Source organism: Ranitomeya imitator, chromosome 4 (assembly GCF_032444005.1).
Source record: "Ranitomeya imitator isolate aRanImi1 chromosome 4, aRanImi1.pri, whole genome shotgun sequence".
In the NCBI taxonomy this organism is placed as follows: domain Eukaryota; kingdom Metazoa; phylum Chordata; class Amphibia; order Anura; family Dendrobatidae; genus Ranitomeya; species Ranitomeya imitator.
The window spans coordinates 433,590,492-433,611,770 of NC_091285.1; the positions used below are offsets into that span (position 1 = coordinate 433,590,492).

The following is a 21,279-nucleotide window of genomic DNA, read 5'->3' on the forward strand; positions in this document are numbered from 1 at the left end:
TAGAGTACTAGTGGATAGATCTAGCTCTAGGCCTTTTTGCAGAAATTCTAAGATTTGTTTAATAGGTAATCCCTCTTCTAAATTAAAATCAGAAGAGGCCAGAAATTTCTGCCAGGTCCTAGCGTAGATTGTTGTGGTTATTTGCTTTCTACTTTTCATAAGGGTCTTAATTAGACTCGGGGAGAACCCTTTGCTTTTTAGTAACGCCCTTTCAAAATCCATGCCGTTAAATGGAGATTCTTTACTTGAGGATGGCTGATCGGCCCCTGGTAGAGCAGATCTGGAATGTCCGGAAGTACCCAGGGGTCCTCCACTGACATGATCCTGAGCCAAGTGAACCAGGCCCTTCTGGGCCAGAATGGGGCAATCAATATAACTCTGGCTCGATCTTCTCTTATCTTCCTGACTACTAAGGGTATCAGGCCTAGTGGAGGAAATGCATATGCCAGTTGAAAATCCCATCTGATCAGAAAAGCGTCTACCGACAGAGGATTTTCTCTGGGATTTAGGGAACAAAATTTTGTTGTCTTCCGGTTGTCCCTGGTAGCAAATAAGTCTACTTCTGGATGTCCCCATTTGTGGACGATCTGATCGAACACGTAATTGTTTAGGGACCATTCCCCTTGTCTCAAGGTGTTGCGGCTTAGAAAGTCCGCTTTGATGTTTTCTTTTCCTCTTATGTGTAGAGCAGTTAGGGATAAGAAGTGATTTTCTGCTGTCTGGAACAGACGATCCTCCACTCTCATCAGTGACTCGGAATGAGTTCCACCCTGATGATTTATGTATGCGACCGCCACCTGGTTGTCCGATAGGATCTTGACATGATGACCCTGTAGATATATGAGGAATTTTTTCACTGAAAGCTCTACTGCCATTAACTCTTTCTGGTTGGAGGAGGCTGATGTTAGGGGAGGGGACCATAGACCCTGAACCATCATGTCATCCATGTGTGCTCCCCAACCCGTAGGGCTAGCGTCTGTAGTTACCACACGTGTTACCTGTGACACCCAGGGAACTCCCGCCGATAAGTTTTTACTGTCTAGCCACCACCTAAGAGAAGTGAGTGCTTTTGGACCTAAGGTAATCTGATCCTGCAGGGACCCCTGTAAGATTCTATCATTAACCAGCACCTCGGATTGTAATGGTCTGGTGTGGAACTGGGCCCAACGGACAGCGGGAATGCAAGAGGTTAAAGAACCCAATAGTGACATAGCCTGTCTAAGGGTCATGGATGGCTTATCAATTGCCCTAGACACCTGTTGTTGGATATGTAACAACTTGTCGGGTGGAAGACAACACTGTTGGGATTCTGAGTTTAACAATAGTCCCAAAAATCTTTGTATTTTCTGGGGCTGTAAACGAGATTTTTCGTAATTTACGATCCACCCCAGATGCTCAAGTTCGGATGTGGCTGTCTCTAGCTGAGAACGGCAATGGTCTTCAGAGCTCCCTACTATAAGAAAGTCATCCAAGTAGGGAATAATTAGGATGTCAGACTCTCGTAAGTGTGCCATGACTTCTGCCACTAACTTTGTAAACACCCTAGGAGCTGCTGATAAGCCGAAGGGAAGAGCTCTGAACTGGAAATGGCGAATCTGGCCCCCCATTGACACAGCTACCCTCAGGAATCTCTGGAAGTGTTCATGTATTGGAACATGATAGTATGCATCTTTTAGATCTACCACTACCATGAAACAGTGATTAAACAACATTTTTATTGCTGAATTGATTGTTTCCATTTTAAATGATTCATTGACCAGGAACTCATTAAGACATCTGAGATTAATGATCGTTCTAAAAGATCAGTCTGGTTTCTTAATCAGAAAAAGAGGAGAATAAAATCCCCTTCCTCTTTCTGATTCCGGAATTTCAATCAGCACGTTCTTGGAACATAAGTTGATAACCTCTGCTTCCAGGGCTGCTTGCTCAAGGGGGGAGGAACGTAAAGGGGTTAATTTAAATTTTTCACGAGGCCAGTGATTGAAGTCCAGTTTTAGACCTTCAGTAATGATGCCTCTGACCCATTTACTGTTTGTAATGTCAAGCCAAGCTGAAGAGAATGCTGACAGTCTACCCCCCACAGGGATCGCTAGTCATTGGTCCGTTTTTTTCTGATCCTTTGAGGAACGGCGAAACATATAGCCCGTACCTCTACCGCGTCTGTCTTCCCATCTGAAACTTTCTCTAGTGGGAGAGGACCCGCGTTTTTTCCCGCGACCAAATCTCCTTCGATTGAAGGGCCGGCGGTAAGATGAATATAGACTGGGGAATTTCTTTTTGTCATCCCCTGCTTTTTCCAACAACTCGTCCAGAGTTGGACCGAAGAGATATTGTCCTTCGCACGGAATGGCGCAGAGCTTGGTTCTAGACTGAATGTCACCTGACCAGCATTTCAGCCACAAGGCCCTGCGAGCCGCGTTGGATAGTCCTGCCGCTCTGGCCGCCATTCTGACAGAGTCCACCGATGCGTCCGATAGGAAGGCTGCAGCATTCTGGATGGTCGGTAGAGCCTTCAGAATAGTATCCCTGGATGCACCGTCCTTAAGCTGAGACTCTAACTGATCTAGCCAGACCATTAAAGATCTGGCCGTACATGTTGCCGCTACGGCTGGTCTGAGAGATCCAGCCGCCATCTCCCAGGTACCTTTAAGGAATATATCTGCCTTTCTGTCCAGAGGATCCTTGAGGTTTCCCATATCCTCAAAGGGTAATGAGGCCTTTTTTGACGCCTTTGCAACAGCCGCGTCCAGTTTAGGAGCTTTATCCCATGTATCCACAACCGGATCGTCAAAGGGATACCTGCGTTTTAACGCTGGTGGTAAGGCCCCCTTTTTTTCTGGTTTCTTCCATTCTCTAAGGATTAAGTCCTGAATCTTTTCGTTTACCGGGAAAGATCTATGTTTTTTACGATCAAGTCCGCTAAACATCATCTCCTGTTTCGAGGGCTGTGATTTAGGTTCCTCTATACCCATGGTGCCTCTGACTGATTTGACGACTTTGTCGATTCTATCCAAGGGTAGACAGAATCGTCCTGACTCCTCATCTGATGAAGAGGAGAGAGGACTGGAGAGATAGGAATTCTCCTCTCTTTCTTCCTCTGAAGAATTAGAGTCCAAGAGAGTCCTATGCTTTGAGCCTTCCGCTTGGGATAGGGACCGTAGTGATTCCCTTACTTCCAGCCGGATCATTTCCCTCAGATTTGCCGGAGTTACGGACTCTTCTGCTACCTAGGGGAGGACAATATAGGAGATAACTAATATCTGACCTAAAGTCACTACCACCAACCCGCTCCTGTAGACCTCACCGTCTGCTGTATACAGGGGGCACATAATTTTTTTGAACAAGAGTCAGGTAGAGGGACTCCACAGAGGGCACATTCCTTATGTTTAGACTTCCCCGTACTCTTCTTCCCCTGGAATGATAAAGTATAAAGGGGCCCGCGTCACAGAGTGAACTTTCACGTAGATCACTTACCCGTGCGCCAAAGTACAATACCGGAATCCGAGGGGTCTCTTTAGTCGAAGCTCTGGATCCTTGTTCAGAAGAGCTCTTACGACTGGGCTGGTCGCCTCTATCCTTCTGTTTGGGCTTCTGACGTACCTCGTCTGGCAGCTGCTGCTGCTCACCACCACTCTCCATGACGAAATGCGACCAAAAGCAGGGATCTGACATCTCCACCTGCATAAATACCCCTTGGATCCGGTCAGCAGATGGGCCAGCGCTGTCCCTATTGGCCCAGGATACAGCAGAGGGCAGGAGATCTTGCGGTCAAAAACCGGCACACAGACGCGATGGGCGCCGCCATATTGGAACGACTGCGCATGCGCAGACGTCCGGCGACCCGGAAGCGGCCGCTAACTCCGCCCCCCCACGTCACTGCACCCGGAAATGCTCCAGCACGCGCTGAGAGCTGTGCAGGACGCCGGGGAATGGAGCGCAGCGCTCCGGGAGCTCACCCACACGCCTGAGCCCGGCACCCGCAGCCCCACCATACCGCTGCACCACCAATGGGAATACTTACCTGCGCTGACGCTGATGGAGGCAGGAAATCCTCCGGACTCCACTCCCTGCTGCGAACGCCACTGCCGTGAAGTCCAGCAAGGACCACCGTGGCGTCTCCAGGGATCTCCGCACCGGCCGAGGTAGGAGACCCCCCCGCTACCGTAATCGGCCGGCCGGCCTGGGCCTTCTGTCTGTAGGCACCCGTCCCCTCAGGAACAGGAAACCAACTGAGGCAAGGGAGAGGTACCGCCCTTTTGTATCTGTAGGTTTCCTGTTCCTAATGGGCGGATCCCCTCTCTCGTCGTGCTGTCATGGGAGTCCGAGTAAACCTCATGTATTTCAGTGGAGCCATGCATAGTGCCATACAAATATACAGTGGTATACAGAATACACAGGGTTTACATAAAAAGATACAACACTTAATATGGAACTATACATCCTAGAAAACACTTCCATATTGTGCACCGTATAGTTAGTTGAAATGACCATTGGAAGCTTTAGGCTCTCACAGAAGGGATGTTTTAGCTGTGGGTCCCACTTGCAGGTGGGAAAAAATCTCAGACTGATGATAAGGCTGTGTGCACACGTTCAGGAGTTTTTGCGTTTTTTTCGCTATAAAAACGCAATAAAAATGCTTATAAAACGCATACATATGCATCCCATTATATATAATGCATTCCGCAATTTTTGTGAATATCGTGGTAAAAAACGCAGCATGTTCATTAATTTTGCGGATTTCCCACTATATTATTGCATTGGGAACCTCTGGAAAAACGCAAAAAAAAAAAGCGCAAAAAACACATGTGGATTTCTTGCAGAAAATATCCGGTTTTGTTCAGGAAATTTCTGCAAGGAATCCTGATGTGTGCACATAGCCTAAAGGGAAATCTTTATCAACCACTACTCTCTTGAACAAGATCTTGCTTTTCCTAAGAATATCTAAAGTGCAAAACCAGTTTTAATAGAAATTTATTTGCAATTCCAAGTCTACAAATTGTTGACACGGCCCATACTGTTTTCATTCATTAAAATATGACTTATCTTTATTGTTGGTAGTAGTACTTGAGTTTTATTAACGAGCCCATGAGAAAATATACAATGCTTTAACCATTGGTGTTCTCATCTGTTCTCAGTGGTGAACTAAAGACGTTTCTCCCAGCCGTGGCTGATTTCTTGGTCTTGTCCAAAATTCGCAAGATGTTGGGCTTTTCCCACTGCCAAAAACACTTCTCAGGTGCAGCTCCAATCTCTGCAGAAACACTGGAATTTTTCCTGGGACTCAATATTACTTTATATGAAGCATATGGCATGAGTGAGACCTCAGGGCCCCATGTTATGTCTGGCCCTCACAACCATCGCTTTCAGTGGTAAGAATGCTTTATTTTTTTTAGCCTTTAAGGATCATTTAGACGAACCTACATTAGGTCAGTGTGCTGCCCATGTGCTGATTGGAGAGCACACTGATCCAATAACTGGTAGGAAAGTACACAGGAATGAGTTTTCATATGAACCAATAGTCCATGTATAAAAAATGACAGCAATGACAAGTCTGGTCTGTTTTATTGCCTTGACTCCTGCATATGTACACTATCTGGATGAACCCAAAGAGCTAGTCACATCTGCCATCTGTAGCTGTGATGGGACCAAGATATAGTGCAGGTCACATGAACCCTGGACTTAGACCTCCAAATGTATTGTTAGTTAAACATTCCTTTTCTTACAGTATTTTCCATGTAATAATTAGTGCTGCCGAGCAATTGCTTATGACAAATGTAGTTAGAATTATCCATCTTTGTCCAGAGCTGCTCCCTTCCCCATCAGAACTAAGTGGTGTTTGTAATATAACTTATCAGAGAAATCTGCTTCTTTCTCTACCAGGACTGATCTTTCATTTTCAATTTTCTCAATTCACAGGCAAAATTTGTCTGCAGTGAAGACATTTTTCCCATTACTGGTATAAGAGATGGCTGTGGGGATATTATACTGTGTGAGCGACACCATACTTGTTTTTGGGACCATTATACTATGTGATAAATTACAGGAACATCATACTGTATGTGGGACAACATATTGTGTGAGGGGCTGTGAGCATATCATACTTGTGTGTGGGGCCATGGGAAAAAAACTTGAGTATGGGGATACCATACGGTGTGAGGTGCTTTGAGAACATTATACTTGTGTGTGAGGATACCATACTATGTGAGATGTATTGAGGATATCATACTTGTGTGTGGGGATACCATACTGCGTGAGAGGTAGTGAGGATATCATACTTGTGTGTGGGGATACCATACTGCGTGAGAGGTAGTGAGGATATCATACTTGTGTGTGGGGATACCATACTGCGTGAGAGGTAGTGAGGATATAATACTAGTGTGTGGGGATACCATACTGCGTGAGAGGTAGTGAGGATATCATACTTGTGTGTGGGGATACCATACTGCGTGAGAGGTAGTGAGGATATAATACTAGTGTGCGGGGATAACATACTGCGTGAGAGGTAGTGAGGATATCATACTTGTGTGTGGGGATACCATACTGCGTGAGAGGTAGTGAGGATATCATACTTGTGTGTGGGGATACCATACTGCGTGAGGGACTGTGGGAGCATCATACTTGCGTGTGGTGGAGTCAAACTGTGTGGGGGATGTGTGGCATCATACTGTGTGCATAGGACTGTGAAAACATTATACTGTGGCTGGAGAGGTGGCTGTGGGGACATCATACTGTGGGGTTGGCATTTACACCCCATTGCCAGCCAACTATGCTGACATGGGTGTGGCATGGATGTGAAAGCCAATGGTCATGCTAGCCCGTCAAATTCATTATAAGTTGCGCCACTAAAGTGGTGTTACTCATTCCACAAAGCATAAAAACTGTAAAAACAAATGGGTTATTCTGCGCTGCAGTTAAAGGATGAAATATACCAATACAATTGCAGGTTATTTTATTCGTCAACACGTTTTGAAGTAAGAAACTTCATCAGGACAAACCACGAGCGTGGTTTGACCTGTTGAAGAAGTTGCATACTTTGAAATGCATTGACGAATAAAACAACCTGTAATTGGATTGGTCTCTTTCATCCTTTCTTCTACGGCAGTGCAGAATAACGCATGTTGTTCTAGTTTTTATGCTTTTATCTCCTCGTGGGTCTGCAGCAGCCTCACACCTCAAGAGTGGTTGCTTGCACACAACCCAACCAGGTGAGCTCAATCGTGCATATCTTCCAACACTGTCACCCAGATAAGACCCTGTTTGCGCTTTGTCTCCTCTCCAGTTTCTCTTTCTTGGACTTACCCCACAAAGGTTCACCAGCCCCGGCTGGCGTACATTTCTGGTGACGGTGCACACTGGGTACCAGACCTGCCTGAAACAAGCGGCGAACGTCACTTAATGAATCAGGTCATTATACTCCAGGAAGCACATCTTTAAGACTGACATGCACTTTGCAAGTCTGAATGAATCACCCCCAGTGTTTCTTCCAGTAGAACTGAAAAGTGAAAGTTGCATCCAATCGGCTGCTACTGACTGGCTGTAGTGATCACATGCCAATGTTTGTCAGGAGGTCGTAGGGGGACACCGGGCTGGGAGCAGAGGAGTGATACTGGGCTGAGGCCATTAATTTGGAGGCATGGGAAGGCTATACAAATCCAAAATGAAGGCAAAAAATGCAACATGCAAGCATACCCATTCTCTCTGTGTGGGTATGGTTGTACCATGTAATAATAAACCAATTTATCTCTGAAACGGTGTGCATAGGCATTCAACATATGTCCACACCCTCATATGGTTCTACATAAGGTTATGTAAACAGCTTTTAACAAACAGAACAATACAGAGGACATGACAAAGTTCACAAGACACTAATACTTTTATGCTTTAAATTGCCTGAATGTGTAAAGGGTTTTTCACCTCTTTTTTGAAAACTTGCCAAGAGGAAATGATCTTCATAAATGTAAAAAATGAGGGTTACTTACCCCTCCAAACCTACACCATTGCATTGGTCTCTGTCAGGACCGAAGTGATGGTGAGTTGTCCATTCAGTCACTTGACCACTGTTTCGCTGCAGGCAGGGCCGGACTGGCCATCTGGCAAATGCCAGAAGGGTCTGTCTGGTTGTGGGCTGTGTTGCCTCCTACGTTGTTAGCAGAATCTAAGTTCTCAAGACATCCATACTGCTAAGAGTTGTGATGAAGCACAAGGTCGCTGACTTCGTCACTTACCCCAAGCAGGCCACGGGTATCATTAGAAATATTGGTCTTGTAATAAATCTTCCTTTCCTCCATCCAGGGTAATATTAGTAAAATATGCCCATACGGTGCTCAGGGGCGGGGACACCATGGGCCTGTGTGATTTCTAATGCCAGGGCTGAACCTCAGTCCCAGTCCGTACCTGGCTGTAGGGTATAGTGACTAACAGGAAGAATGTTATGACTTCTGGTCCTGGCATAGAAGACCAAAGCAGCAGGATTTTGGAACTGTAACTATTTCTTTATGTTATAAGGGTCCATTCTTTCTAGCCAGATTGGGGGAAAAAAAGCAGTGGAGAACTGCAATAGACAAACATTTAGTTCCAAGATGCAATTTTTTGGTTTAGGTGAAAAAATTCTAAACATTGAACAGTCACATTGTTCTGTCACTGTTCAAAGGCCCAGTAATCTTAGCTACCCTTCTCCAAATTTATAAGTAGTAAATAGTAGTAAACATATATGATACGTAGAGATGGGCGAACCCAAACAGTAAAATTCGGCGTCCATCCCTACTGTTCGGGCACGGACACCGAACATGGACTTCACCAGGAAGTCCATGTTACTGTTTGGGTTCAGCTCCCCGAACAGCGGGTGTTTGCATGAGCATGACAGCACAGCAAACACTGCTTCTGTCAAATAATAGTACGAACCTGCTGCTGTGATCGGAGGTATAAAGTTTAACTCCGGTCACTGGGTCCAGCTGAAAGGGACTACTGCTCCAATCAGCATATGCCTACTGCTGCTAACAGTGAGAGCAGTAGCAGCTGATGGGAGTATTCATCAGCCGGTGCCTGCACTCTAAATAATAAAAAAAAAAAACGACATGGGTGCCCCTGCATTTTTGATAACCAGCCAGGCAAAACTGACAGCTGGGGGCTGCAACCCTCAGCTGTCAGCGTTAGTAAAGTTGGTCAATAAGACTAGATGGGTCTCCACGTTGTTTTTTTTTCTAATTCTTTCAATAATTTTAACAAACAGCGTGGATTCCCCATTTTTGACAAAAAGCCTTGCTAAACCAGACAGCTGGGGGCTGGTATTCTCAGGCTGGTAAGGGGCCATTGATATTTGCCCCAGCCTAAAAACAGCAGCCCGCATCCACCCAAGAAAAGGCGCATCTATTAAATGTGCCAATTCTGGTACTTTTCCCACCTATTCCCACTTGCCCTGTAGTGGTGGCAAGTGGGGTGATATTTGTGGGGTTGATGCACCAATTGATCCTTTAATTTAAAGAATGACACAGACTGCTTTAATGATTCTAAATTAAACCATACTCACGTCATTGCCCATTCTTTTGAAGCCATGGTCTCCTGTAATAAAACTAAAATAAAAAACAGTCATATCCCTCACCTGTACATTGTTCTGTCCTATGCCGTAATCCATGTCTGGGGATAAACAGTTTTCAACCTGGAAGGTGCTAAGATGCGACCGTGCAGGCTGAGAACCACTGGGAGAATGAGCTGCTGCGAGAGCAACATTAGCGGGGATGTCATTGATGTTAAAGCAGGTCACTGAGGCTGTGTTTCCAGCCGAGCCCCTGAACTGCGGTGACCTTGGGGAGATACCCACTATCACAGTGAGAAAAAGCCTCACAGCGCAGCGGTGAGTTCACAAGGAGAAATATCTCACAGTGAACTGCGGTGAACTCTCTGAGCTCAGCGTTGCACCAAGAGACTTTCTCACTGTGCTAGCGAGGATCTCACTGAGGTCACCACAGTTCAAGGGCCCCCTGCTGGGAATGCAGTCTCAGTGACCTGCGGTAACCTCAATGACATCACCGTTGCTCACTGATGCTGAGACTTATTCATCGGTGGTTTTCAGCCTGGACCGTTGCATCTTGGCACTGTCCATGTTGTAAACTGTATATCTCCAGACAATGGTACGGACATAGCTTCCCCACTTTCTTACAGGCACCACCTTTATTGGACTGATTCCTTTTTTCCTCTCTGCACCCTTACCACAAGTGAGGTTTTGACAAAGACCGCCCCCGGTCAAAATGTTAACTTTATTGTCCGCAACCCATATACGTCATAAAGCACCTGGTGATGTCTGTACGCACAAATAAAGATATAATATTTTTGGCATAAATCTTCAAACTACTTGAGTGCGGCTGCTTTTCATGAACACTGGATGCGATCATGACGGCATCCGGTCACCATGGCAACGATCGGGACCCCGCGTCACGCCGGGGGGTCTCCAATCCAAAGGTAGAGGGACTGTCAGCCCTCTGCCAGCTCCCGGAATGCTAACTATCTCTCAATGTTAAAATTAACCTACCCTTAAAATTATAGTCTGTTCATGTCTGTCAGTGGGCAAACTTACAAAATCAGCAAGGAATCAAATACATATTTCCTTCACTGTACATATCCACATATTGCCTTATTATTTAATCTACACTGTGTGCAGAATTATTAGGCAAGTTGTATTTTAAAGGATTATTTTTATTTTTAATCAACAACTATGTTCTCAATCAACCCAAAAGACCCATAAATATCAAAGCTTAATATTTTTGGAAGTTGGAGTGGTTTTTTTTTTTTAGATATGGCTATCTTAGGAGGATATCTGTTTGTGCAGGTAACTATTACTGTGCAGAATTATTAGGCAACTTAATAAGGCTACGTTCACATTTGCGTTGTGCGCTGCTGCGTCGGCGACGCAATGCAAACAAGAACGCATGCAAAACGCATAGTTTTGCGACGCATGCGTCCTTTTTTTGCCGGATTTTGGACGCAAAAGAAAATGCATCTTGCTGCGTCCTCTGCGCCCTAATGCTTGCGGCAAAAAAGACGCATGCATCACAAAACGTCCATGCGCCCCCATGTTAAATATAGGGGCGCATGACGCATGCGTCGCCGCGGTGGCGCCCAACGCACCACCGCAAGACGCTAGTGTGAACGTAGCCTAAAAACCAAATATATTCCCATCTCACTTGTTTATTTTCACCAGGTAAACCAACATAACTGCACAAAATATAGAAATAAACATTTTTAACATGCAAAAACAAAACCCCAAAAAATCAGTAATCAATATAGCCACCTTTATGATGACACTCAACAGCCTTCCATCCATAGATTCTGTTGATCTATTTACGATCAACATTGCGTTCAGCAGCCACCACAGCCTCCCAGACACTGTTCCGAGAGGTGGACTGTTTTCCCTCCCTGTAGATCTCATTTTATGAGGGACCACAGGTTCTCTATGGGGTTCAGATCAGATGAACAAGGGGGCCATGTCATTATTTTTTCTTCTTTGAGACCTTTACTGGCCAGCCATGCTGTGGAGTAGTTTGAGGCATATGATGGAGCATTGTCCTGCATGAAAATCATGTTTTTTCTTGAACTATACCGACTTCTTCCTGTACCACTGCTTGAAGAAGTTGTCTTCCAGACACTGGCAGTAGGTCTGGGAGTTGAGCTTCACTCCATCCTCAACCCGAAAAGGTCCCACAAGTTCATCTTTGATGATACTAACCCATACCAGTACCCCACCTCCACCTTGCTGGCGTCGGAGTGGAGCTCTCTGCCCTTTACTGATCCAGCCTCTGGCCCATCAAGAGTCACTCATTTCATCAGTCCATAAAACCTTTGAAAAGTCAGTCTTAAGATATTTCTTGGCCCAGTCTTGACGTTTTATCTTATGTTTCTTGTTCAAAGGTGGTCGTTTTTCAGCCTTCCTTACCTTGGCCATGTCCCTGAGTATCGCACACCTTGTGCTTTGTGTTACTCCAGTAAGGTTGCAGCTCTGAAATATGGCAAAACTGGTGGCAAATGACATCTTGGCAGCTTCACGCTTGATTTTCCTCAATTTATGGGCAGTTATTTTGCACCTTTTTTGCCCAACACGCATCTTGCGACCCTGTTGGCTATTTGACATGAAACGCTTGATTGTTCGGTGATCACGCTTCAAAAGTTTGGCAATTTCAAGACTGCTGCATCCCTCTGCAAGACATCTCACAATTTTGGACTTTTCGGAGCCCGTCAAATCTCTCTTCTGACCCATTTTGTCAAAGGAAAGGAAGCTGCCTAATAATTAAGCACACCTTATATAGGGTTTTGATGTAATTAGACAACACCCCTCCTCATTACAGAGATGCACATCATCTGATTTACTTAATTGGTATTTGGCTCTCGAGCCTGAACAGCTTGGAGTAGGACAACATGTATAAAAAGTATCATGTGATCAAAATACAACTTGCCTAATAATTCTGCACACAGTGTACCTATTTTGGTATTTTACCATATACTCTTACTAGTCTGTCTCTTTCAGGTGGTCTGTTTTCTTGATTTTCCCAGTTCTAGCTATATACACCTTTTGCCGTATTGTGTTGTATGCCTCCTGGCCTAACGTGGCACTTTGATGTCTCTCTCCCTTCTTTTATTCCATTTTTGGAAGTTGTATGTTTTTTGTGTATTAACGAAGATAGTTGTTTTTACCTGATACGCTAATAATTCCTTTTGGGTTACACGTGCATATACAGTTATACAGTATATGTATGTGAGGTGGTTAGGCAATCAAGCATGTGTTCAGGCTGTCGAACAACCATGAGACATGCAGCCGGGGGGGACCCAAACATATTATTCGAGCATGAATAAGTCACTCGGTTAGCACCAGAGCATGCTCTGATAACACCTTATTGGAGCACGTTCGCTCATCAGGACGTTGTTTCCTCAGTCATATTCACAAATATCTTACTGCAGGGACACCTAGACAATAGAATGGTTGTCTCCTTTTCCATACCTGAATTAATTCTGCAGTCATGCTATTGTTACAGTTGTGGCAAGGCTGTACCTGGATGCCAAATGAAGCTTGAGAATAAGGATCTGGATGGAAATGGAGAAATCTGTTTCTGGGGGCGGACCGTCTTCATGGGCTACTTGAATATGGAGGATAAGACTAGAGACGTTTTCGACAAAGATGGTTGGTTGCACTCAGGAGACATTGGGAAGATAGATTCTGAAGGTTTTCTGCAAGTGACAGGCAGAATCAAAGGTACGTTGGAAATGTACAAAGAAAATTTAAGTTTTAGGCCACATTCAGTATTTTATATCAGTAGTTGTAAGCAAAATCCACGAGAGAAGTATAATAGAAACACGTCTCCACTTCTGTATTTATCACCCACTCCTGGTTTTGGTTCTACAAACACAGATGTAAAATACTGACCAAATATTGAACATGTGAACGTGGCCTTAAAGGGACTCTGCCAGCACAGAATGACTGTTCAAACCAAGCACAGGCGCTCGGTGCATCATGGCGGGGCCAATGATTTAAGTGCACCTTTCCACATGCTTATTTTCCCTCCATCTCCTCCTTTCTCTGGCTCTATTTAACCATAGCAGCCAATCAAAGAAGGTAGGTGGACGTAAGGGGAAACTGAACAGGTAGGAAGGTGTATGTAAATGAATGGACCGGCCATAGAGCACCGAGAGGTATTACTTTGGCTAAACAGTCATTCTGCATTGACAGAGTCCCTTTAAGGTGACTGTTAGTACAAAATGACTGTTCAAACCAAGTACAGGCACTCTGTGCACCCTTTGGAGTTGACGAACATTTAAATGCACCTTCTCACCTACTTGTTTTCCCTTTATCGCCAGGCCCCCACCCTCCTCTTTGATTGACAGCTCTGGCTTCATAGGTGCACTTAAACATTTGGCCACGCCATGGTGCACCGAATGCCTGTACTTGGTCTGAACAGCCATTTTATGCTGACAGAGCCCCTTTTAGCGGACTTGGACCATTGAGGAAATTCTGGGGCTGACTTTGGCACTTTTCTATACAGCTAGCGGCGGGTTCTCGATTTAGGAAGTCACCTTCAGTCCATTGTAATGGATTCTATTGCTATGTTTGTATAAGCAGAGCTGATTATTACCGCTGGTGGAGAGAACATTCCTCCAATCCTCATTGAAGACGCCGTGAAAAGACATTTACCAATTGTGAGCAATGCAGTGCTGATTGGAGATCGAAGAAAGTTTCTTTCTATGCTGCTTACTCTGAAGGTACTGTAAATACGGTAATAGATAGTGAGCAGATTTTAAAGGGATTTTCCAATTTAGAAAAACTCAATCAGGCTGCAGCATATTTAAAAAAAAGAACAACTTTGCCTTACTCGCCCTCCCCAGGTCCAGCGCCAAGTTGCTGTAGTTTCCGGTTATTGTCTGCAGCACTGACATGTTGACAATTCTGCAGGCAATCAATGAGATCAGCAGCAAGGAGCAGCTTTTGCCATCAACTCAGGGAAAGACATTGAGCTCAGTAATTGGCTGACATAAGTTCTGCAGACAATAAGAGACCGGCAGCAGCAGGGGATACTCAGTACTAGACCCATAGAAGGTGAGGGAAGCACAGGTTTTCTTTGAAAAACAAAACCGCAGCCAGAGATTTCCCGAAGATGGAGAACCCATTTAATATTGAGAGCATATAATAATATAACTTCCTCTGTTCATTACCAGAGCACTGTGGACCAAGATACATTGGAGCCATCGGATAGACTTACTTCAGAGGCAATACAGTTCTGCCAGCAAGTTGGCAGTAAGGCAACAACAGTATCCGAGATTGTGGCACAGAACGACAGGGCTGTGTACACAGCTATTCAAGAAGGCATCGATAAAGTCAACAATGAAGCCGTGTCAAACGCGCAGCGTGTCCAGAAGTGGACAATCCTCTCCAAGGACTTCTCAATAGCGGGTGGTGAAATGGGTGAGATCTCCATAGCATTATCTGATGATTGCTCATCGCCATAATCTGCACAGATTAGATTAAAGGGGTTGTGCCAGCCACAATACACTGATTGCAATCTGTCCGATTGCTTGGGGGTCCCGACTGAGCAGAAGAATGATGGTCAAGTACCTTCTATTCAAATGGGAACATAGCGATCAGACACCCATCACCCATCCTGTGGGAAATGTAGGGCGACCCCTTTAAGAGTATGCTGTATATCTTTAGGGAAACGTTTCATTGTTTTATTCTATACTTATATATTTTTCCCCCTACAACTCTTTAGGACCCACAATGAAGATAAAGCGACATGCCATCTTAGACAAGTACAATAAAGATGTAGAAGCTTTCTATTCACCAGAACATTAGAAATATCCAAACATGAAGCCAAAATGCTGTCCAGTATGTAAATCTATCCGAGAAAAGCACCGTCCAGCAACACAAACAATCAAAATCAGTACGGTGAAGAAATATAGCTGTAGTATTCTAGAAATTAAAAAAGATAACCTATATTATCATGAGTTAAAATGTTATAAAAAAGTTTTTACTTTTGTAATGTTTTTACAAATAATGCAATCTAGACTATCTTAAAGGGAACCTGTCACTTCCCCCCCCCCCCCCCCCCCCCCGGCGTTTTTAACTAAAAGAGGCACCTTGTGCAGCACTAATGCTGCATTCTGTGAAGGTGGCCCTTTGTGTGCTCCCTTCCAACGCAGCAATATTAATTTTTATAATGTTGGCGCCATACCTTTAGTCTGTCCGGGGGGGCACGTCCCAGCCATTAGTCAGCCCCTCCACGCGCCTGCTCCTCTGTCTTCAGTAACGTACCCGGCGCCTGCGCTGTGCTTTTCTTTCGGGAGCACAGAATGCAGCATTAGTACTTCACAAGGTGGCTCTTTTAGTTAAAAACGCAAGAGGGGGGGTGACAGGTTCCCTTTAAATAAGAACTATTACTTCCTGCCGTGAATGTCCCAATAACCTGGCCATACATATCAGATATCTGTCATGTCAACCAAATGCTCATTCAGTCAACTGCCATTTCAAATGGCCCTTTCCACCAAACACATGCACTCCCGGTAGGACTGAGCATGCATGTGTTTTATCTCATCTTTCCTGGGAACAAAAGGATCAGACATTGAAAATCAACACACTTCTTTTCCTTCGGCATTAATACTACTAATCCAGAAATCTGCTGGGTTTTTTTTCTCACCGACGCCAATATACTGAGTAGTTAAAAATGAACAATTTGCTCACTCAAACCCAAGTATGTCTTCAATGTTTCATCCATGTCCCCATAGACTTTAATGACGGAGGCCAATCCGGAAAACGGATGAGTGTAGCACCTCATCTGAATCTCATTGACTGGAGACATGGCTCCATTTTTTAAACAGATGTGTGTACGGATCACAAACTCTGTGGGTCCAAGTGCTGTCCGAGAAAAAAAAAAACAAAACAAGACAGTACATGGAAATGTCATACAGATATATGAAAAAAGCCTCAGTGCAGGTGCAGACGGCTGTATTATCGGTCTGAGTGCAATCCGACTGCACCCAGACCAGTATTAGACAATAGGGCCGTGCACATGTCTATGATTTTTTCCTCAGACAGAGATTGTCCGAAATTGATCTAATATTTGGGAATCAATGAGTCTGTGGAAATCGTACTGCACTCTGTTGACATCTGAGTGCAGTCCGATTTCCAAGCACTGATACAATGAAGATGGAGACATTTTGTTCTCACAGCGTGCTACAGTTCTCCTGTCCAAGAGAATCTGTACACACTAAGCTGACACTCTGAGAAAACTTTGATCAGAGTGTTACTTGCATAATCGGCCCCCGATTCTCTTGGATGAGAGAATCTACGAACATCTGCACGAGCCCTAGGAATGCATGGTGTATAAATGGCAATTTAAGTCAATAAAAAGCGCTGAATGCGTCACCGAATGGGTGTACCATGAGAGCTACTGTAGAACTGGTGTCTTGGTCCTCAGTAGAAATTGGGATCAGAAATAAACAGTATACAAAACAAGTTGTTTTTTTTCTTTTTTAAACACTTTGCACATTTAATGAATCTGCGTAAAAAAAGAAGTGCAATAGGAACACAGAGCGGCGCATATTTCACAAGTACAGCATGAGTTCCCCAAAACAGTATAATAAATAGAACCTCAAAAATAAAAAGATTAAGGCAAGACAAGACATTCATAAAGGTGGGCTCTGATATGGACTGTGCTTTATCCCGCAAGTGAACAATGTGCTGCAGCACCCTCTAGTGGCGGATGGGACCACTATTCTTCAGCAAGGAGTGCGATCCGGTATGGGACGATACAACTAACATCGCTTTCATTCATAGCGATAAAGACTAAGCAATCCAGTGGCTTTCAGATGCAAACTTGCAAAACCATTAGCCTGCACTGCCTTAAATAAATGACTACTTTTGCAAGCATAAAGAATTCACTTGTAAGGCGCTACCAAGAGAGTATCAACAAGCTGCCCATATAGTCCTTATGAGGGGAAAAAGATGCAAGTATAATGTACTGTTGTTGGGATGGTAGTTGAAATAAATGGAGTTGATATGATAGATTAATGTCGGATATGCACTGCAGAAAGGATTAGATGAAGAAATGGTGCAGAACTAATGAATAGATAAGGAATCTTTGGCCTCCCTGTATATGTAAATTATATACAGTGGAGCAAACAATTCAAGAAAACGGCACAGTATATTCGAGAGAACACATCAGGACCTTCAACCTTATTTTAGAACAAACTTAGAGTTCTTCTTTAATATAAAAGCCTAAACCCGTAAACTCCTCTCCTTTGTAAATGTGACGGTAGAGATTAGCTGCAGATAATTAGAATTGGTGGGTTAATATTTTCTTCCCTTCGCTTTCAGACAGATCTCCAGCACATTGAGTCACATCTTTGTATTTTCCATTGCTTGGGTTAATGAAGGGGTACGGTTTTTGGTAACTGAAATCAGGGTCAGCAGAACAAGATGTGCGTGTGATATCAGCTGGCCAGGCTGGGTACACGAGACAAAGACTTAGTCGCTGTCTCGTATTCTGCGGCAGATCTCTTCTGTAAAATCAGAGCACTTTGCGTTGCCGCCTAAGTCTTTAGTTAGAGCCTAGGAGAAATTAAAAAAAAAAAAAAAAAATTACACGGAAAGTGGAAAAATATTTAGTAAACAAGTGAAACACGTTTTTAGACAGTGGCACAAAGCATCTATTACAAAACAGCAAAAGTTCCGAAACTGTTTTATTATTTTTTTTTAAAGGTCGTAAACCAAGTGCATAGAGTTGAGCAAAAGAATTTGCAGGATCCTAATCCATCCTTCAATTAGGTAGTCCACAGTGCCCCGGACCAGAGATCTGCAAACGTCTTCCTATCTGCCGGCATCCCAATGCCTTTTCAGATTCATAGTCACAGCACGTCGTCAGCTAAAGGTAGGAGGTTCATAGAGCTCTGGTCCGGCAGCCATGGGCGTCAAGTACAAAAAGACTTGACATGTAACCTCTGTGGTGCACATAGCCTTGGTTGAGAATTTAGGATATAAATGCATTTAACTAAACACCACTGTCTCCTCAATCTCATACCAGATGGAATCGTCTCTTACCTTGCCAGCTTTTATGGTTTCAAAGCAGGCGCTCTCTATTTTTCGCGCATGGTCCTGCAGCTTCATGTGTCGTAGCATCATGACAGCACTTAACAGCAGGGCAGTAGGGTTGGCCAAGTCTTTACCAGCTATATCTGGGGCAGTGCCGTGGACCTAGAAAAGAAGAAAGAACTTGGTTTGCCTTTGGATAGGGATATTCTTTTCTCTGATTAAGGGCTCACTCACACCCCATATAGATCGGACAAGTGCTATACGTTTTTTTGGGGGGCTGCTATTCTGTCATCCGAGAGCGTTGGTTCTCACTATGCTGACACGTGGATCAAACTCTGAGCAGGAGTTTGACCATAATGTCCACAGCACAATCAGCCCGATTTTCTCGGATGAGCGAATCGATGGGTGTCTGACCATAGCCTAAAGGGTTTGTCCTCTACTGAACATCCCCTTCTGAAATGCTAAGGTGCCCCAGATAAAATAACACATACTTATCTCCCAGACTCAAGCAATTCCAGCGATTTCGGCCCTGTGCCCCCAGCAGGCACATGATATTGTTATGTCCCATGAAGGTTGCAGTTTATCAGCGGCTGATGGGCTGCAGCCTTCACAGATGGAAGACTAAAGGCTGTAGCCAGGAGAAACAGAACCAGTCCAGCGGACGAGTATGCGTTTTAGTTATTTAATCTGGAGCACTTTGGCATTTAAGTAGGGGCTATCCAGGATTTTTCAGACTACAAGACATATCTGAATACAAGAAGCAGCCAGAAGAGAAAATATAAAACTAAATATTTCATACCAATAAAAAACACATTTTAGGTTTGTTTTTCCTTTAATTCCCCCACTTTTATTACCTATAAAACAGAAATTTATATCTCCATACTTTTGAAATTGCCAAAAATATTGACCTTTGTTAAAGTGACCCTTTTCTCCATTCACAGTAAGGCCTCATTCAGATGTCCGTTTTTTCACATACATAAAAAAAACTGACCGAGTTTCATCAGTTTTTCAGTAATAAATATAAAAAAAAAATAGTTTCTCCGCCTTCTCCTTTTTATCAGTCAGTGAAAAATCTATGGCACACAGATGCCTTCCGAGTGCTACCCGCCTGATTTTTCACAGAATTATAGATTTGCATTGCCAAGTTTGATCCGACACTAGACAATGATGATTTTGCGTGGACCACTCAAAAAAAAATAAAGAACACAGACATGTGATTATATCATATACCTATGATGTGATCCATCATAGGTATAGAAAAACACGGATAGCACTTACATGTGATAAACTGATGTGTGAATGAGGCCTTAAGGTACCTTCACACATAACGATATCGTTAACGATATCGTTGCTTTTTGTGACTTAGCAACGATATCGTTAAGGAAATCGTTCTGTGTGACAGCGACCAACGATCAGGCCCCTGCTGGGAGATCGTTGGTCGCTGAGGAAAGTCCAGAACTTTATTTCGTCGCTGGACTCCTGCTGACATCGCTGGATTGGCGTGTGTGACACCGATCCAGCGATGTCTTCACTGGTAACCAGGGTAAACATCGGGTTACTAAGCGCAGGGCCGCGCTTAGTAACCCGATGTTTACCCTGGTTACCAGCGTAAAAGTAAAAAAAAAAAAACACTACATACTTACCTACCGCTGTCTGTCCCTGGCGCTCTGCTTCTCTGCACTCCTCCTGCACTGGCTGTGAGCGTCGGTCAGCCGGAAAGCAGAGCGGTGACGTCACCGCTCTGCTTTCCGGCCGCTGTCCTCAGTCAGTACAGGAGGAGTGCAGAGAAGCAGAGCGCCGGGGACAGACAGCGGTAGGTAAGTATGTAGTGTTTGTTTTTTTTACTTTTACGCTGGTAACCAGGGTAAACATCGGGTTACTAAGCGCGGCCCTGTGCTTAGTAACCCAATGATTACCCTGGTTACCCGGGGACCTCGGGATCGTTGGTCGCTGGAGAGCTGTCTGTGTGACAGCTCTCCAGCGACCAAACAGCGACGCTGCAGCGATCGACATCGTTGTCGGTTTCGCTGCAGCGTCGCTGAGTGTGAAGGTACCTTTAGGGAGAGATCCAATATAAACCATGACAGAGAAACAGGTTCAAAGCTCTGTGGCCGGAGGATTCGGCTCAGAGGTGCATAGAGTACAATGAAACTTCTATTACCATATTGTGCTCATTATTACGCAATGATCCTGTATGGAGATTGGAAAATTAATACATCTAAAATAAATATTAAATGTTTATTTACCGACTCAAATATTGCAATGCCATTAGCACCGATGTTTCCACTTGGTGTAACCCCAAGACCACCGATCAGTCCAGCACACAGATCGCTATGTACGGAAAAAATAAATAAGTACACTTGTGCAAGTAAATACCTTTAGATTTATTTTTTTTACTTTTAGTCTCTTTGAAATATATATTGTGCAGAATTGCAGGCAGTAAACTTAGCAATCGCTGCTTTCTCCCATTATCAGGGCAGTTGCAGATTGATGCCAAAGGAGCCCGGACTAAGTATTGAGCGCATTTACTGAACATACATTTCAGTAGGCCAACATTTCAGATTTTAAAATCATTTTTTCAAGCTGGTGTTATAAAGTATTCTAATTTACTGAGATAATGACTTTTGGGTTTTCATTGGTTGTAAGCTATAATCAACATTAACAGAAAAACACTTGAAATAGATCACTCGGTTTGTAATGACTCTATATAATATAGG

The 21,279-nt window shown here is 44.1% G+C and overlaps 3 protein-coding genes across 3 annotated transcripts in view; 1 reads left to right on the forward strand and 2 right to left on the reverse strand.

The window, feature by feature from the left end:
• The window catches only part of ACSBG1 (acyl-CoA synthetase bubblegum family member 1), a 95,560-nt gene extending 78,573 nt beyond the window's left edge, over positions 1-16,987 (forward strand). Inside the window, exons 10-14 of the mRNA XM_069765564.1 lie at positions 5,136-5,369; positions 13,020-13,237; positions 14,102-14,241; positions 14,695-14,941; positions 15,246-16,987. Coding sequence (XP_069621665.1) covers positions 5,136-5,369; positions 13,020-13,237; positions 14,102-14,241; positions 14,695-14,941; positions 15,246-15,328 — 922 coding nt within the window. The 3' untranslated portion in view covers positions 15,329-16,987. The remainder of the gene's footprint in view (positions 1-5,135; positions 5,370-13,019; positions 13,238-14,101; positions 14,242-14,694; positions 14,942-15,245) is intronic.
• On the reverse strand, positions 1,989-3,427 carry LOC138676364 (lamina-associated polypeptide 2, isoforms alpha/zeta-like). The gene is made up of 2 exons (XM_069765566.1): positions 3,305-3,427; positions 1,989-3,227 (listed from the first exon to the last, which is right to left on the reverse strand). Exon 2 carries the CDS (start codon positions 3,186-3,188, stop codon positions 2,094-2,096), a length of 1,095 nt encoding a protein of 364 aa, XP_069621667.1. The 5' UTR covers positions 3,189-3,227; positions 3,305-3,427; the 3' UTR covers positions 1,989-2,093.
• A 1-nt stretch (position 16,988) lies between the features above and the next one.
• IDH3A (isocitrate dehydrogenase (NAD(+)) 3 catalytic subunit alpha) overlaps positions 16,989-21,279 on the reverse strand; it is a 39,700-nt gene continuing 35,409 nt past the window's right edge. Inside the window, exons 9-11 of the mRNA XM_069765565.1 lie at positions 20,809-20,893; positions 18,572-18,724; positions 16,989-18,082 (exon numbers count right to left, since the gene is read on the reverse strand). Of these exons, the coding sequence (XP_069621666.1) occupies positions 17,999-18,082; positions 18,572-18,724; positions 20,809-20,893 (322 nt within the window). The 3' untranslated portion in view covers positions 16,989-17,998. The remainder of the gene's footprint in view (positions 18,083-18,571; positions 18,725-20,808; positions 20,894-21,279) is intronic.

Excerpts from the sequence above, each read along its gene's own strand:
- LOC138676364 (XM_069765566.1), bottom strand. The coding sequence starts at position 3,188 with ATGATCCGGCTGGAAGTAAGGGAATCACTACGGTCCCTATCCCAAGCG.